This window comes from Fomitopsis serialis (assembly GCF_022376445.1).
Source record: "Fomitopsis serialis strain Sig1Antser10 chromosome Unknown B0H18scaffold_374, whole genome shotgun sequence".
NCBI lineage: Eukaryota > Fungi > Basidiomycota > Agaricomycetes > Polyporales > Fomitopsidaceae > Fomitopsis > Fomitopsis serialis.
This window is the reverse complement of record NW_025955334.1, coordinates 118-17,480: the sequence shown is the minus strand read 5'-3', so window position 1 is coordinate 17,480 and position 17,363 is coordinate 118. Positions and strand designations below refer to the sequence as shown.

General features: G+C 57.4%; 8 protein-coding genes across 8 annotated transcripts; 4 read left to right on the top strand and 4 right to left on the bottom strand.

Moving 5' to 3' along the window:
* Positions 1-2,749: 2,749 nt before the first annotated feature.
* Positions 2,750-4,240, bottom strand: B0H18DRAFT_1064924 (uncharacterized protein). Its single transcript, XM_048031170.1, has 3 exons — positions 3,683-4,240; positions 3,198-3,622; positions 2,750-3,122 (listed from the first exon to the last, which is right to left on the bottom strand). The coding sequence occupies exons 1-3, from the start codon at positions 3,821-3,823 to the stop codon at positions 3,071-3,073; spliced, it is 618 nt and encodes a 205-aa protein (XP_047884767.1). The 5' UTR covers positions 3,824-4,240; the 3' UTR covers positions 2,750-3,070.
* A 133-nt stretch (positions 4,241-4,373) lies between these two features.
* Positions 4,374-6,032, bottom strand: B0H18DRAFT_893745 (uncharacterized protein; the record flags this gene model as incomplete). The annotated part of the gene is given in 3 exon segments (XM_048041383.1): positions 4,374-4,965; positions 4,979-5,265; positions 5,319-6,032. 3 exon segments carry the CDS (start codon positions 6,030-6,032, stop codon positions 4,374-4,376), a joined length of 1,593 nt encoding a protein of 530 aa, XP_047884766.1.
* A 292-nt stretch (positions 6,033-6,324) lies between these two features.
* On the bottom strand, positions 6,325-6,958 carry B0H18DRAFT_1064919 (uncharacterized protein). Its single transcript, XM_048031169.1, is given in 3 exon segments — positions 6,325-6,415; positions 6,466-6,566; positions 6,581-6,958. 1 exon segment carries the CDS (start codon positions 6,911-6,913, stop codon positions 6,677-6,679), a length of 237 nt encoding a protein of 78 aa, XP_047884765.1. The 5' UTR covers positions 6,914-6,958; the 3' UTR covers positions 6,325-6,415; positions 6,466-6,566; positions 6,581-6,676.
* Positions 6,959-7,184: 226 nt separating this feature from the next.
* On the top strand, positions 7,185-7,954 carry B0H18DRAFT_1064917 (uncharacterized protein; the record flags this gene model as incomplete). The annotated part of the gene is made up of 3 exons (XM_048031168.1): positions 7,185-7,256; positions 7,304-7,500; positions 7,552-7,954. Coding segments are annotated over 3 exons (285 nt in total), but the record flags the coding sequence as incomplete, so codon positions are not given.
* A 2,661-nt stretch (positions 7,955-10,615) lies between these two features.
* On the top strand, positions 10,616-11,824 carry B0H18DRAFT_962592 (ICP0-binding domain of ubiquitin-specific protease 7-domain-containing protein; the record flags this gene model as incomplete). Its single annotated transcript, XM_048043122.1, has 6 exons — positions 10,616-10,778; positions 10,837-10,952; positions 11,007-11,136; positions 11,202-11,362; positions 11,391-11,507; positions 11,606-11,824. The coding sequence occupies 6 exons, from the start codon at positions 10,616-10,618 to the stop codon at positions 11,822-11,824; spliced, it is 906 nt and encodes a 301-aa protein (XP_047884763.1).
* Positions 11,825-11,889: 65 nt separating this feature from the next.
* Positions 11,890-12,763, bottom strand: B0H18DRAFT_1064909 (uncharacterized protein). The gene has a single exon (XM_048031167.1). The coding sequence runs from the start codon at positions 12,502-12,504 to the stop codon at positions 12,316-12,318; it is 189 nt and encodes a 62-aa protein (XP_047884762.1). The 5' UTR covers positions 12,505-12,763; the 3' UTR covers positions 11,890-12,315.
* An 843-nt stretch (positions 12,764-13,606) lies between these two features.
* On the top strand, positions 13,607-14,587 carry B0H18DRAFT_830865 (uncharacterized protein; the record flags this gene model as incomplete). Its single annotated transcript, XM_048039392.1, has 3 exons — positions 13,607-13,849; positions 13,904-14,134; positions 14,282-14,587. Coding segments are annotated over 3 exons (780 nt in total), but the record flags the coding sequence as incomplete, so codon positions are not given.
* Positions 14,588-16,740: 2,153 nt separating this feature from the next.
* On the top strand, positions 16,741-17,157 carry B0H18DRAFT_835853 (uncharacterized protein; the record flags this gene model as incomplete). The annotated part of the gene is made up of 3 exons (XM_048039442.1): positions 16,741-16,941; positions 17,008-17,053; positions 17,108-17,157. Coding segments are annotated over 3 exons (297 nt in total), but the record flags the coding sequence as incomplete, so codon positions are not given.
* Positions 17,158-17,363: the final 206 nt, after the last annotated feature.

Here is a 17,363-nt window from a genome sequence, read left to right as displayed (position 1 = left end):
TGAGCTACTACTATGCTCGCCAGAGCATAAACGAACGTCGCAAGGCACAGGACCTTACTGGAGCAAGGCCGTCAGAGAAGCTGGACTGTATGTGGTCTTGTGAGATCACTGTTATGCTGTCTGACATTGCTGTTTCACACAGGGCGTGCACGGATCGCCCAGCAAGAGCAGAACGCAGGTGCAAGCGAAGGTCTCGGCTCTACACCAGCTGTAGGACAGGCAGGCTCTACAACAGCTGTAGGACGGGCAGACTCTTCAAAAAGCGGTGGATCATCAGCACCGAAGTAGTGCCTCCCGCGCCGCCCACGTTGCGGCTTGCCAGCTCAGTCGATACGGTAGTCAATGCATAGACGAAGGGCACCATCATGCGCAGGTGATGTTACCCAGGCTTTTCATTCCTCGCTATGTGCACTAGCTCCAAAGGGACAGGTTGAGCGGTGCCGTTGTCGGCATGGTCAGACTGATTATGGTGTTTTAGGTGAGTACCCCATCGCGATGGAGACTTCAGTGGCGGACGGCTGTGAGGAGACACGCGTCAATGACTGAACACACTGTTGCGTAGCCTCGTCCACAACTATGCAACCGCTTGCATCGTGGTGGCTCGATTTACCGGTTCATTGCTAAGTCAAGGATTAGGACAAGGCTGTCCCTACAGCGCCTCCACTTGATCGGGTTCAGTAGAAGCGGATGGAACAATCTTGAAGATAGAATCGATGTCCCACTGATGGACAACGTCTCCTCTTCATCGTCATCATCCGCTGGACGTGATGTGTGTGCACAATCACTGTACAGTGGACGCTGACTTAGTCCCTAGTTGGCATCATTCATCCCTGCCGTCTGATTCTGCATCGAACTCTCTGCTTTCTGCTTCGAACCTTGCGTCGGCTGAGATGGTCGTCGACGTCCGTTCTCAACTTCCTGCGCGTCGCCGAATGTATGCGCACGAAAGCGCAGTCTGTGTCGTTCGGTATGATATTGAACACTGCTGGGATGCGGCTTGCCAGCGCGGTGGGCTAATATACCTGGCTGCTACTAGCTCACACATCTGATACCTCTGCAACAACCAGCCTGAGCTGAGGAGCGGCATACGTCAACCTTACAGTTCTGTCAGACACCCGTCGTGATGAACGCTAACACACTTAGCAATCCAGAGTTCATTTTCAACCACCACAGTGATGGTCGGGGCGGGATTTAAGCAATCTGTGGTTGTGGTCATACTTTCATCGTGCACCGCCGTCTGAACTCTTGTATGAAGCTTCTAAGGATTCTCTCAGGGAACAGCACTCAAGCAATCGAGGCGACAGCAACGTTCCACCTTCGCTCACTCCGGCCCCTTCCTTATGTCCTCCACGCCCAGCGCACTCGTTCAGGACGAGTAAGTCGTCTGACCATCTACTTCGCCTGAATCCTGATCGAGTCGTCTGAAATACCTCATAGCCGTCTGCTGAACTATATGTGCTACGCAGCGACGGGTAAGTCGCCTATCCATTACGCGCATACGTACCCGCTCACAGACAGATCTCAGCGCTCTGCTGCTACGACTACTGCCTGACGTTCGGGCGCGAAGTCGAGCACATGTGGAGGAACAAGTTGACTGCAGCCTCCGCGCTGTTCTATACGTTCAGGTACACAGCATTGCTCGATATCATCGTCATCATGCTGGGCTACCTGTCCTGGCCGAGCTGGCAGACCACACGTGTGCGTATGCCAGACATGATTCTTGAGATTGACCTTTGTTCTATGAAGCGTTTTGAATAGAGGTCAGTGCGATGTATCCCGTCCGGCGTTCCCGGATGTTGATTGCCCGGAACTTTTCAAGTTGCGTGATCGTCATCCGCCTACAGATGGTTGGAGACGTGCTCATACTGACAAGCGCAGCAGGTGGGCTTTGAGTACGGTGAATGTATGCGCTTGGTCTGACGCCATCTGCCTGTAGTCTTCGCATCTATGCGCATATATGCGCTCTTCTATCAAAGTCGGACATTGTTCGTCCTGATCCTCGTACTTGGCATGGTCAACCCGGTGATATCTATGGTCAGTTCCCCGCGTTGGAGCTAATATATGCGCGTCTCTGATCCAGTATTTGCAGTACACCTTCATAAACTCCACGCCGATACTTTTCCACGTCACCCCAACTTACCAGACGTGTAGTATCGATACAGCATATATATCCAATTTGTACGTGATAATATGCCCATGTAATCACGAGTGTAGCCCTGACCGCGCATAGCTGTATGTGTATAGAACGCTTTCAAATCTGGCTGTGGTATGTGCTTACTGTCTGCAAGGTATGCTCGGAGCGAGGATATCGTCGGTCGTTTCCGACAGTCTCGTCCTTATCCTGACGTGGAAAGGCACTCGAAACGTCGCAATATCGCGTGAATTGAAGAAGACCCTCGTGACTATGGCGTACCGTTTGACGCTTTATTATCCCAGATCTAATCTTTGTAACACTCTATATCTAAAACTTTCGTGCATCGTATATATAAAACTATCGACACTCGTATATCTAAAACTGTCGACACTCGTATATCTAAAACTTTCGTGGCTCGTATATCTAAAACTTTCGCATTGCCAACATATCTAACAAGTCTTTGGCGCCCACCATCGTACTTATGATACTCGCTCACAACAATATATTGTTCTCGCGCGACACGCTCAACGCGACCGACGACGCGTGATGAGCGTTGTGCGTCACGAGCCCGCGTCGGCGGTGTGCGCTCCGAGCGCTGCTCTCGACCGCCACCACCTCGTCCTGACCTCGTCTGACCGCGATTCGGGCAGCCACACCGACCGCCCGACTGCACTAGGGGCATGCGGCGACCCTGCGCGTGGACAAGACCGCTCCTCCTTCCTCGCCTGGTCCCCAAGCTCGCACGAGGCGCGTGAAGTCCAGTGCCAATCCACAGAACCACGAGAACGCGGAGCCGGGAGCGCAAAGGGAGGCGAAGGAGGAGAGAGGAGAGGAGAGGAGAGGGAAGGGCACAGGTCAAGCAAAGGAAACGAGCACGAAGGCTCGTCCACCACAGGTATGTCTTTGGAGGACTTCTCCGCCTCGCCGCCTCCGCTCCTAGTGCCGGCCCCAGCAGGCATACCAGAAGGCGATCATCACAGCCGACAACGTGCGTGTCTCGATAAAGATCCTGCGACGCAGCACTCACTGATCTTCGGGCCACCGTTGCCCGGGCTTCTCACAGCGTCCGCGTCTTCCACAACCCTGCCTCTCTGCGGCGCCATTCGACTCTTCCCCGGGGTCGGTCCGTGACCGATGTCGCGTCCAAGTACTGGCGCCTCCAGTCCTGCGCTGGGTTCCATCACCAGTCCGACGCCTCCACCCGAGGTGGTCAGTCCGCGCAAGCGAGAGTGCGCGGGATTGGAGTGCGCAAACCCTAGCGAACCGACGATTATCCTGCACGATGCATATTCCCGTCCACACGCCTCGCTCCAGTGCAAGTTCGCATTCCACGTCTCCCTCCCGGTCTCCCCTCCCACGGGAATACCAAGAGAACATCGGTAAGGCGCGGGACGAGCACCCAGATTGGCGCGGACACCACTGGTATGCCCAGGTACTGCTCGCTATTGCGAGTCTGCCTCGAGTGGTCGAGTGGTGGGACGTTATCGGGTACGTGTGTGCATAACTTCATAGGTGGAATGATAACGTGCTGATCATCGTTCGCTTCAGAACGGACCAGGAGGACCTCATAGGAACATGGATATCGCGGTTGCTTGCTCCGGCTAGCTGGCATGCCTTCCGCGATGTGACTTGGCGGCTACTCGACGACGATTCACGCATCGTGGAGGTGCAATTCAGACTGGAAGTCATTGACACTGAACCCGGTCAGTCGTCGTACAATAACCTGTACCAGCAGGTGGTCGGAGATGCTCATGACGGAACGTGAGGAGGGTACACCGACGCATACAATGTGGGTCGCCAGGCCCATTGGTCAGTCGGACTGCCTGGAACAGCCTCCTCGAGTCCGGCGAGGTTGGTGATGAGCCAGCTCTGCTGAGGCGCCACAGGTAGGCTTTGGACATCAACAGGTGTACGAGCCTGCTACACTCTTCCTGTTCGCGTGGCCGATCAACGCCGCGCGATCCTCTGTCGCTTTTGCGAATGCGAGGTACCACAGTGGTACTTTGAGAAGCACAACGAGACGTGCGTGGAGGCGCACCAGCTCGAAGCTGAGATTGGTGAGTGCAACAAATCGATCAGTGAGCTTCGCAATACGATTCACGACCTGCTCGAGGAGGACGAGGATGACATAGGGTTGGAGAAATTGTATGCCCTCTGTATGAGTATGATTTGGGTAATGTAATGAGTTCTACATTGTAGTGATCCAAGTCAATAGAATGCTTGTATCTTCTCTGCCTGCCTACGAACATACAGCGCAGACATCATCTGAGCATGGATAATCACCAGTAAGAGGAGGAAGGTCATTCAACTCCTTCAGACTCTCCAACTGCTCCGCGAGCATATCCCTCTCAGTGTTAGCAGCTGCAACATCATCCTCCGCACTCTGCATATACTCTGCCTTTGCGCGCTCTGCATCTTTGTGCTTGAGGTACGACTTCCATGTACTTGCGAGGCGCGTGCTTGTGACGAAGGCTAGGCCTGCTTGGAGGATTGGAGCTTCGGAGCTTTCACGGAGTTCGCGTCGCGGCAGCCCTCCCGGGAGGAGACTCGTACCATGGGCATGCTCAGGCTGCCAGGCAACCATGGTGTTTGCTGCCTGGCGGACCTTGATACCGTATTTCGCCAGGTAGAACTGGCCCCCGCGCTTCATTTGGGGGTCGCGCTTCGTCGTCCACGAGAAAGCCCATTTCTGGGGCTGTTTCTCATTATGGATGGCTCTACATCGTGCTGTCAGAAATTGTAGTCCAGAGGAACAGTCAAACATACCTGGCGTAGTTGCATCCAGCAACGCCAGCCGGTGGCGCGAGCTCGGCGCCTCCAAACTCGACTCGCTGGTCACCCCACTGAACCACGTACTCGCCTTCAACATTGCCCCGCTTCTCATCGGCATCCATCCGGCACATATCGTTGTCTGCGAGGTAATCCTCGAAGCCCCGAAGGACCTCCTGCGGGAGGTGGACTCGCAGCAGAGCCCAAAATAGGGCAAAAACCGAGGAGATCTCGAAGTTGATGTCCTTCAAGTCATCCGGATCGTGCTTCTTCGACTTCAGATTTTTGGTCCAGTCGAAAAGAGGGTGGTTGCGAGCACCTGCTGTATACCCCAAGTTGACAATCTTCCCCGGATCCTCCAACTGTGGGGGACTTGTTAGCAGAATGAACTGAATACACTGGTAATATTACTCACCCTGACCGACTTCCGCATAGCCAATGCCAACTCCATCGTAGCATTCACCCCCTCCACCACGAGAGCGTCGCGGCAGAAGTTGCGAAGCACGATCATGATGATCTCGCCCGAGTCGATGTCTCGAAAAACGACATTCTCGTTTTCACGAACTTCATACGCTAGCCTTTCGGCTTCTTCCCGCTCAATCGGGTGCCTCTTGTGGCGGCGATCAGCCTGTTTGCCCTCCTCGATGGCGCGGGTCCAGCAGACGCGGATCTGCAGGGATTCTGCAACCCAGGTGTCGAACTCGGGGTAGACCTCCGATGCCTCGAGAGCCTTCACACGAACAGAGTTCGCGTTCTTGTTCAGCCAATATGCCTTGAGAGGCTCATCAAGGGGCTTGATCCCACCGAGTGCCTGCACGAAGAGGCGGATCGTTGTTCGGCGGCACTGAACAGCTCGGTTGCGAGCTTGTATCGCAGTTCGCAGAGCGCCAGGGAGGTCGCGGTTTGGATCGTTGGCCCAGGTGCAAAACCCTGAGAAGAGGTCCTTGGGCAAGTATGTCGGACTGGGCAGGCGAGATGCGAGCTGCTCAAGTAGAGCGGTGAATTCGCCCCGAGGCCGAGGATCGCAGGTTCGGGGAATTAGAGCGAGAGCGTGCTCATCACCAACTATAGAGGCGACAATGGAAGTAAAGGCCTGAGCCCGCACTGACTTTTCGGCTCTCTTCCCCATTGCAACTGAGCGGGCACGGAAAGAGCGGGTGCGGTCGCGAGCTGCAAGAGACTGGAAGGGGAGTCGCAGGGCGGCCAGCGGCTGCGCGCTTATTGGACCGCAATCTCAGATCTGGCGGTTCATCGCACGCTCAACGCCGGCGCCCTTCTTGCCCCTCTGCAGCTATCGCCACCTCGCCACCCCGCCTTCGACCAGCACCATCCCCGGCGAGCTCATGGAACGTGCGAATGCGCGGACTTGAGGGCGTGTTCGCTGAGTCGCGGGTTGCGTCGACGCGAGCTTCAAGGTACCCCGAGGACGCCCCGACTAGCGCAAGGACGGTACACGGCGAGGAGAGGTGTAGGGAGATCTGCAGAGAGGAGAGGAGAGTCTGCACGACTCCGGTGAGTGTTATGGTCCATCACCCACCACTCTCCTCACCCTGGCCTCCAAGTTGCGCGCTCCCGAACTTGTCCTCTCCACGTCCACGTTCCGCGTTCCCGCCCAATGCGCCCCGATCTCGTTCGACGCGCCCACCGCCTCGCCACCCGTCCACTGCCACCCGTCCACTGCCACCCGTCCACTCGCTCGCCCTTCAGCACACTCCGCACGCGCGTCGGGCACAGGAGCCCCGTTCAACGCGCTTGCGCCCCTCGAATCCCAAGTCACGCCCACTTGCCAAGTCTCCGTCCGCTCTCGGATCGCCTGCCCTCGCATTCAAGAACAACATCGGGCTGTGCGGAATCGCCGCGCGCCCGGTAACCTTGCCGTCCCCGCGGCTCCGGAGTTCGAGGTCGAGCGGCCGCACAACGCCAAGCGGGAGAAGAATCGGACCTACTCCAGTGAGTACCGAAGCCACTCGCCCTCAACGTCCCTCTCCTCCACGACCGTGTTCCGCGCATCCTTCCTCACTCGACCCGCCTCCATATCCGCCACCTGCATCTTCTCCTTCACATCCGTGCTCTGCACGTCAACCCTCGAGCTGCGCACCCCTATCCTCGTCCTACGCGCCCTCGACCGGAACTGGCCCCACAAGCAGCTGTCCGGCGGACGAAGACTGGGATGTGCGGACTCCCCGCGCACCCAGTAGTCGCCCAGCCACCTCTGCCTCACCACTCAAGGTCGTACAAATACGCGGCGCCGAGTTCAGCGCGCCACCGCGTGCATCGAGAGGATGCGCTCATGGACACCTACCTCGCGCTGCAGGCGTCCACCATCTTCCAGCACGTCGGCGTCATGATCTACGTCTTCTAGGGTCGAGTGGCGCAACATGCCCAAGCCTGGACCTCCAGTACTACCGCGACTGGCTCGCCGCGCTCCAGCAGTACAGCCCCGACGCCGCCGTCTTCCTCCTTGTGCACAAGATGGAACTCGCCAGCGGCTCGCGTGCGCAGACCCTCGAGACGAAGGCACTTGAGCTTCAACAGGCAAGTGGGAGCGTGTCTATGACCGTGTTCGGGACGAATTATACGACGAGAGCCTGTACAAGGTGCGCCACTCCCTCAGCCTCTACTCAAATTCTCCTCACGCGAAGCTTTAGGCGCGGTCCCGGATAGTCCAACCTTGATTCTAAACGCTGTCGTCCTCTCCAAGCACCTCACCACCCTCGCGCACGCCTGCAGCGCAACCGAAGTGATCCCCTTTGAGCGTACCACCTTCCTCGTTATCGCGACCTCCTCTCCTCCTCCCTACGCGCCGCTCGTAAGCTCCCCGTGCTCTCCTCCCCATCCTCCTCGCACGCCACAACGAACGGCCTGCTCACGCCAACCTCGCAGAGCTCACTCCCTGCACGGGAGTCCGAGCTCGAGGCAGACGCGGACGCACACCGGCTCTTGCCGGCGCGCTACGAGCGCACGTCCGAGCTGATCAAGATGTTTTCTCAAGCACGCGTGCTCGCACGTGCGCGAGGAGTTCCACTCACTCGAGATGGAGCTGGACGAGTTCACGGTGGTGCTCGACGAGCTCACGAAGAACGTGTACGTGCTCATCGCGGCGCATGACCCGACAATAGGTGCGTGGGTCTCGGAGAATGCATGATGGAGTGCGGTGTTCATGGATGCTTGCAGACTGCGGCGCTGAGGATGAACATCCGGCTTGCTCGGAAGAAGTTCGAGGTGCGCGCGGCGAGATCATGGTGAAGGACCACGATGAGGAGTTGCCATTCGGCACGGCGGTACAAACCAGCGGCTTAGCGTGTACGCCGGGCGAGTTCTGGTCCGCGTAAGACGCGCTGTTCGTGGCGCTGGAGGAGACACAGTGGAATCATAACGCTCGAGGAGACAAGGACACCGTCCGCGAATCCGCTCGATCTGCTACTGGGCCAGGTTCAGTTGGACCAGGTCGGCAGTCTGACTTCGGGCCCTCTGATCTCCCTGACGGTCGCAAGGAACCCGTGGATGTTCGGCCCCGCGGTCGACGACTTAGTCTCGAAGATCGACTTGGACCACCGTACAATGACCGCCACGCTTCCCTAGCTCCGCCGCGTGCGCTGCTTCCTCCTCGACCCGCCAATCGTGATGTCTACATCGAACCAACTCGGCACTCCGACTATCGTGGCGTCCGCGAAGATGGCATGCCTGCCTGGGATCGCCCAGGCGCCGAACCTTCCCGCGAGGTCTCCCCCGCCAATAGCGCAACCAACATTCACCCGGATCGTGCACGCCTGTTGCAGACTGCACAGGCTCCTCAAGCATCAGAGGAACCGGTGAAGACGTCCAAGCCTGCCCGTATTCGTCGTCTACCCCGATCGCAGAGGAATCACCGGTAGCTGGTAGACTACTTCCGGACGAAGCCTCTGGGCGTGCGGCAATAGTTCGCGTTGACGGCCTGACCTGATGAGGTGCACAGAGTCGTCGCTTCTCGGCAGACTCTCGCGCAATGATACTAACTACGCCTCTTTGCGAGAGAGCGGATCTCTCTTCAAAGCAACCGGGCCTTAGGGCGGACATAGCCACGGCGACTTCGCGATGGACACTGATATGGAAGGAGGTGCAGGCGATGCGCCGCGAGCCAATGGAGGAAGGAGACGTGGTTCAAGGCCGAAGTGCGGACGAAGGAGCGGGTACCCGGCATGAGAGCGATGCGCATGCTGCCGGAAGATGAAAGCCAACACGTCTTGATGGGTTTGGTTGCGCATGGTTTAGGTTCGTGGTCGTCTTCGCGCTGCCAAATGGCTATTCAATATCTCGCAATACAATTTTCAGCCTCAAGTCATCGACGACTGCTGCCTGAGACCGGGAGTATGCAGCTCCTCGCGCGGAAGCATATGGGTCATGAGGGGAAGACACACGGCTCCCGCCGGTCGTGCTCAATGGTCACTATGCACTTCCCCATCTATCTCTGCTCTCGTGCCTCTTACACCGAAGTAATCAAGGAAAGTGGAGCTTGCGCACAAGAGCTGAGAGGACTCAAGTGAGTGCGCCCGCCCGTGAGACCTCGCCACCCTTCTCTCCTCTGCCTTGCACTACGCCTCCCTCTCCTGCACGTCCGTATCTTGCGCACCCCCGCACTCGATGCGCTTCCACTTCCGCCCTCTGGCTCTCCGCGCCCGCGCTCCGCACATCAGCCTTCGAGTCATGTGCCCTCGTCCGACGCGCACTCGCATCTGCCCGTTCAGCGCGCACCGGACGCAGGACTCTCCGGGCGGCCCTGCGCTCTCAGGCGCCCCTGCTCGCCTTCAACGGACCCTACACGCCTATGTTCCGCGCTTCCGCACTTGCCCACCGTACCCTCGGCGGCCTTCCAGACGAACGCTGTGCTGCGCGATCTCTCTGCGCGCCCAGTGGTCGCCCCGTCGTCCCCGTCTCACCTCGCCGAGTCCGCGGAGCCTGCCAGCAGAGTCGACGTGGCCGCGATCACGAAAGAAACGCGCGAGTGCGGCGTAGTGGGCGTATGCGACCGTGTTCGATGCCGGCGGGGGCGGGCAGCATCAGCTACTCGGGCCGGGTCGCTCGCTCCCTGATTCAGAATCCGCAGGCCGTTCTTTGTGGGCTGCGTCCGACGCCTCGAGCGCGGCGGACGTGGAGGTGCACCATCTCGCGGAGATGGCAGGCAATGGCGCGCAGACTTAGTAGATAGACGCGTAGCAGTAGCAGCAGAAAATCGCAGAGCAGTAAAGGAGACCACGCCGCGGCCGAGGTGCGCGCGATGCCCGCCCTGGCCAATGGATTTTCTCGGTCAGTTGGGCGACCTCCGCTAATCTGAATGTTTTCTGAGGTACAATATTATGAGTGTATCATACTCACAAGTTTTGCTGCTGTTGGGTGTGATGATTCAACGAGGATAAACGACTTGAGTTTCGCTGGGAGGCAGTATTGGCAGGCGCTTATTTATGTATCTCGGGCAAGTGGCTCGCCACGATCGCGAATGAGCCATCTTTGCGCTGCGTTCCTCTTCCTCTTCGCCTTCCCCTCGCGTTCGTGTTCACTCCGCCGCGCGTTACTGCCCCTTCCCTCCTCCGCAGCTCCATCGTGTCTCCGAGCTCCGCACTGATATTTCCCGTCCTCGTGCATTGCTCGATCCGGGCTGGTACATTCAATCGAGGAGCTCTGATACTCAGTGAGCCAATACACCTCGATATCGCACGACGTCGCCCTCGGTCCGGAATGGGCGACCCAGGTCGAGTCCGACGACCTACACTCTGGCGAGGGGCGAGGGGCGAGAGATGGTATGCGGGCTGGACAAGGAGCTCACGAGCTCACTCAGCAAGTGCCCCACAACTGCAAGCCAAGGCCACGAGCGCGGTCTCGTCCGGTGCACAAGAGCCCGGTAGGCGAGACTCGCCGCCTACGACGACTCGTCCGACAAGCAACACCTCAGTGAGCAGGTACCGGTGGGCAGGAACTGGGCACGCTGGAGGAGATGCTGGAGGAGGCGCAATCGTGGTACGTGTTCTGCGCCAACCACAACGACTCCCAGCTCACGAATCAGCTCGAGGACCAGGTCCGCGGTGGCGAAGACATATATCCATGTTTGCGGCGGAGATGACGCCCGTAGAGCTCGTATATCGGTCCTACAGTGGGCACCTCGCGGTGCTCAATGCGCGTGAAGGCGAACCACGGGAACACATTGAGCAAGCGCATACGGAGTTGGTTCTCAATGAGAACGATCTCGTACTCCCACCAAGGTGTGTACCTTCCTGTTTCGTACACACCGATGACTGAAGATGCCGCTAGTCCGACGTCCCTCCAGGCTCTATTATGATCTTCTTCAAGCACTTTGACACGTCCAAGCAGACACTGTATGGTGCCGGCAATATACAGGTGCAGCGGGCCAGCAAGGTCAGCGACCTTGTGCCGATGGTCAACGAGCGGATGCGATGGACGCCGGGGACGCCTGCGAAGGTCTATGAGGTATGGACTTTACTCGAACCCGATGCAGTACTACGACTTCCTGCAGAACAGGGTCATGGTTCTCTTCCTGCCGAAGTTCGAAGAGCCCGTTCATGATCATCCGGAGTTCAACCTCATCCTCAGCAAGAAGCAAACCTACGATGCTGTAAGTGACCTTGTCCGTCCGGCCGAGTTGCATTACTGATCATCCGTGGGTACATGTCCGCGAAAGTAGGCGAGCACCTACGGCACAACCCATTCAAGCTGCGGTTCACGACGGCGCACGCGACGAACGGCACGCCCAAGTCGACCCTCAAGCGGTCCCCGAACCAGCCCGCCGCAGAGATCATCTCGCCGACGATCTACGTCAGCCCGCAGGCGACGACGGTAATCCTCTACGAGAAGCTCGACGTGAGCATCGTCGGGCTCGAGACGAAGCGCAGCCTCAAGGTCGTCTGGGCGGGCGATGGGCGAGGCTGGTAAGAAGCTCGTTGTGTGCGTACGTCGCGTTCGCCCTTTGCCTTTCACTTCTCTCATCGTTCTGGCAGACCGTGTATGTGCCTGCAGCTCGTCCTGGAAGAATGAACCATCCTTGCAGATGCCAAGGTACGCAGGCGGCATCCGCGCAGCAGTGAGACCAGCATTCATGTTCACACCGACTCCGCAGGCAAGAGTCGTTCCCGAGCATCGCAACTTATGGAGAAGCGCGGTCGCGGGATGCCAAACTCTAGCACCTCGTCCGGTATCGGCGACAGTCCAAGTGTGGTAAGTTGAACACCGCGGTCTGCTAGTGCTCCACATGGTTGTCTACAAGTTCGAATCGAGTGGCGAGTCGCCCTGCTGCATCACGAGAAGCACGATAGGTGGCAGTGCAGTGACCCGCTCGAGGCGGAGCAGCAGAGCAGCGCTGCCGGCGCGTCATTTACGATGGTGGTTTGCGTAGTTAGCACGATCCCTCCCACCACATGCTGGTCCTAATAGCATCTCACAATTGACTGGGGGCCTTGCGACGACAATGCTGATAACACGCGCAAACAACTGGTGCTGGTTCGCGCACATCTGATTGTCTGCATCGCGTCGCTGGTATGGCCACCATCCCTCAGCTCCCAGTGAACCCAGCTAGTGGTCAGAGGGTATGGTCGAACAATGTCCATGCTGCTCATCCTCGAATCTCTAACCTCTGCGACCACATTACGACACTACTTCGCCAGGAGGAAGGTGACCATGTCCGCTTGGGCATCTGTGTGGACCGCTTGGAGAGCCAAGTCATCCCTTTGGTCAAGGAGGTAGCACGAGAGCTTCTGAAAGAAGGGGTTCGGGACTGGGTTGAAGATGTATGCGGTCAGATCGGCAGGATGAGAGCGAGCCTTCAACTAGCAATTGAGGCCAATACTGAACGGTATGGGCTGATCTTTACTGGCTGTACCACATGTATAGCAGTCTTGCTGACATGAACGACACAGGGAACATCGTGATGTTGTCATGCTCAACCCGGTCACTGTCGAACACTCGCGCAAGCCTGGTCGTCCAAGGAAGGTAATTAGCAAAGCGTGGCTGCAAGAGACGTTCGCTCCGTATCGCAAGATCTCAATTCAGCAAGCTGCTGATGCACTTGGGGTTCATCGGTCCACAGTCACTCGCTGTATGGCTACCTACAACATCTCGGTAGTGTATACTCCTCTTCTTGATGAGGAGATAGACCACTTGATCCGAGCTTTCAAAATCGAGCGGCCTAACGCTGGAATTCGCCATGTTCATTCCTTCTTCCGAGCGAACTGGCTGCGAGTTCAGAGGCTTCGCATCTCTGACTCGATAAAACGAGTGGATGCTATAGGTGCAGCCCTCCGCCGCAATAAGACTGTTCGGCGCCGTGTTTACACTGTTCCTCGGCCTAATCACCTGTGGCACATTGACGGCCACCACAAGTTGATTCGATGGGGCATTGTCATTCATGGAGGTGTTGATGGCTGGGATGATTTCGTGCGACTGCTGCTCCCATTCAGTTGGCATTCACTGACCATGTGCACTCCAGGTTGTGTGGATGCGAGCTGCAAACAACAACTTGCCATCAACGGTGCTTCGTGGTTTTGTGAGGGCCACTAAGACTCACGGCTTGCCACTCCGGGTCCGAGGCGATCGTGGTGGCGAGAACATCTTGGTATCAGCATACATGATCATGGTGCGGGGTCCAAATCGAGCATCATTCATGTTTGGGTCGTACGTCTACTTTCTAATGAGAGCATCACTGTTACTGAGACTACCTGTAGCTCGATGAGGAACCAGAAGATTGAGCGGACATGGGTCGATGTCGGCGAAGGCTTTGTCCGGCGCTGGCGGGTTTTCTTTACTCGCCTTGAAACTCGCCATGCTCTTGATGCATCGAATCCAGCACACTTATGGCTTGTGCAGAAGCTGTTCCTTGACGACATCAATGAGGATGCAGACAATTGGGTCAAGCACTGGAATGCACATGCTGTATCTGGGAAACATCGTAATCAAACACCATCGGTAGTTCTTCTCTTACGATTTGCAGAGGTTATTCTGATGACTTTCACTGCCCAGGATATGCGCCATTTGGCACGAGTCACTGTCGGCACATATGAAGACAAATACAAAAACGACGATGTCAATGACCTCACCGAGTACTATGGTGTTGACGGCACCCCGAAGCGCCGCAGGCTCGGTCAGACGGGTGCAGGGCACTCAGCGGACACGGATGACGAAGACGAGCCAATGGAGGACCAGTCCGATGGCGAAGCAGAGGATGCTTCTGATGATGATGGTGACGATGAAGTCAATGCCAGTGGTGCATGGGTCGCAGGGGATGAAGACGAGAGTGCTCATGAAGATGAGAGCAGTGAGGACTCGGACGGGGATCAGGGCGATGAAGACTGCGAGTCAGAGGACGACGAGTTAGTGGCCCGAATCATCGCTGACCAGGAGTCAAATATCCGCCATGCTGCTGTCAAAGTGGCACGTCACGCAAACCCGTTTCGTGATGAGGACAAGGAGGATGCTTTTTGGGCTACCTTGCAGGAGATCTCCGCCCTCAATTACCTTCCTCGCAACCTGAATATCCGCAACGACGAGTGGGACGACGAAGGCTACCCTACATATGAAGACCTTGCCGTCGGAAAGCGAAAGCAGTCTCTGCGCGTCGAGCTACCACATGCCTTGTGGCTTCCCCGCGCAGAGATTTGGTGTCGCGCAGTATCAATTCTCACTCGGGTGCTTGACGAAGAAGAGGCAGGTTCGGGCTCTGAGTCGGCAGAAGGCACTAGTAGTACAGGTATCGACGAAGACTAGTACCAAGTCTAGTATGCATGTGAATTGATTCGTAATTCCGACACTGCACATTGGCAGTGCCAGTGCAAGCGACACCGGGCAGGGCAGAGGCGGGCCCTGCGGGTGCATAGGCGCCTGTTCGTAAGTGCGGCAGCGATTTCAGCTTGTCCGAATAAGCCCTCGGACAGGCTGGAATCTGTCCTTTGCATCGAATACATGGAGGATCCAAAAAGAAACTCTGTTTTGAATCGTCGGCGCAGCCGCAACAGTTTGCTTCCGAATTCCCTAGTGAGCGCCGCAGGTCCGGCGCTTCAAGTTGGGTGATCGGTGGGTCGGTCGTGACTGCGCGAACTCAGACTTGGGCGCATGCGCAATCGCCCACGACGTCACCCCGCCCTGGGCCTGCATGCTGAGTCCTACTAGTACTGCCTGCCGCAATGCGCGACGTCTCTCGCACGGTGCTTCCTTGCACGGCGTAGTCGCATCCCGTGGCTTTTCTACGACCCGCCCATCCCTCCTCCTCGCCATATGCCCGTGTCCCCCTTTGTACCCTACCCCGCTGTCTACATCCACATACGTTCGGGTGCGCACGCCGCCTCTACGCCTTGACGCAGCACATGCAACACCTCCCCGCCTTGCATCTGGGAAACACCCTGCCCATCCTTTGCGACCGAAACATCGACTGAAGGACGGTAGCGGATCCTAGATCACGTCCCGTGCGAGCTCCCGCCGTGAGTCTGTTTCCGTGTTTCATTGTTAACTCACCACTCCACGTCGTGTTACTAGTCTTACTACTCCGGTGCTTCCGCCTAGGCACACTTGCAATCACAAATCTTCATCGTGCAGAAGCACTACTCGACACCGGCTGCGGAGTACGAACAAGGAGGCAGGGCCCGGCGCAACACAACATCAAGACGCTCAGCATGAAATGGAGATATACGAGCAGTCCGAGTCCGGCCTTAACACGATGCGTGGGTGAGTCAACTTCAAGAAGAGCCTGATTGCCGTGGGCGGTCTAACATTTGCTGCAGGCATACACCTCGCAACACATCGCGCTGCTCATGATGGCTCAGCAGCTGTCGAGTCCGACGATCCGATTTCTCTCGCAGCATCAGGCACAGATTGTCGATGGTCTCCATGTAAACCCGGACCAAATCCGCAAAGGGCGGCAGGAGCTCGATCATGCGGTGAACATCGTGCTGACGCGGGATGCGCTCTGCCTGAAGATGCAGGGCATAGGTCGTGAATGTCGTTTGCGCAGATTACCGCACGCAACATGCAGTCAGTCGATCGCCCTCTTTGCACCGCGAGTTCGTTTCCGCATTCTCATTCTCGACTCACCGCTCCGTAGGGTCGCCGAACGGTAGCGCGCATCTCATGCAGAACCTAGGGGGCGTGGTGTCTCATCCCTCCATCCCATTGAAGTCGCCCTTCCGGTTAAACCCCGCCTCGCCTTTTACTGGCCGTGATTCGCCTGCGCCCCCGGTTCCCCACTCTCGTCGCCTTACCGCAATGCGCCCGACTCTTGGCACTCTCGTCAATGACCGGGACCCGTTCAAGCTTGCTGAGACCCCGCACGAGCTGCGCTCCCCGCCGCGGGATCGTATGGGCTCTCAGACGTCCTGGCTCACCGAGCTGTCGATCGCCCAGTGGCTACAGCTTTGAAAACAGGATGAATGCTTCGAGTCTGACAAGTATGAAGCTGAAGATGATGCCGCAGAAGGCGATGAGGATGTGATGGTCTCGTCCGCTCTCGACGACCTCAACGAGGATGACGTGTTCGTTGGGCAAGGGGCTACGCCGACACCTCGGAACAACCGCTTCTCTCGGCGGGATTTGCACACATCTGCGCGCTCGCAGTCGAAGCGCCCCTCGTTCTCGACCGCGCGCCGGCCACGACCGCTGGGCTCGCCCCGGCGCCAGTCGTACTCCGGCCGCCTCTCCATGCAATGCCAGCGCTCATCACAATTCTCACCGCGCTTGCCCAACGAGGACCAGGGCACGCCACGCCTTTGCACCGGCGCGCTTCCGGGAGCACGCCCACGATCTTTGCGCATGCGGGTGTGCGGACGCCGCCCGCCGTCGTCGAGGCGCAGCAACTGCTCGCGCAGTTGGGTAAGCAAGGCCCTCCGGACGTTCTCGAGCCGAGTATGGAGAGGCAGAGGGACCAGCAGACCCTGCCTGCTGAGGCCGAGGCCGAAGTGCTGGAGAGGGAGCCCTCGCTTATGTCTTTGCTCCCTGTGGCGATCATCATTCAGTATGGGTTGTTGGCGCTCCATTCGACGACGCACGATCAGGTGTTCTACCTTTACCTCGTGTCGTGAGTTGCTTGACACTGTGTGTGGTGGTCCGCTGTACTGATTTTTTGCAACAGCAAATAGCCTCTGGGAGGACTCAACCTCAACGCAGGGCATTTCTCGCAGCTGAGTAAGTTATTTCGGCGCGCTGAGTGTGACTGGTAATATTCACGTAATTTTGTAGTTGCCTTGATGTGTTTGGCGCAGATAGCCTACCAGTTCTACTTGTACCCGCGAGCTAGACGCCTATTCTCTCATTCATCCCCAATTCTAACCCGTGTCTCGCCCACGTAGGAACATCGGGTGAGTATTTGTCCCATAGACCAGTTCATCAGCCCTGACGCATATGTCTAGCCCTCCGAGGGGTCGGTTCTCGCATATCGCGATGTTCCGCATTGGATCGCTCCTTTTCATACCAGCATACTTGTCTGTCATTCTGT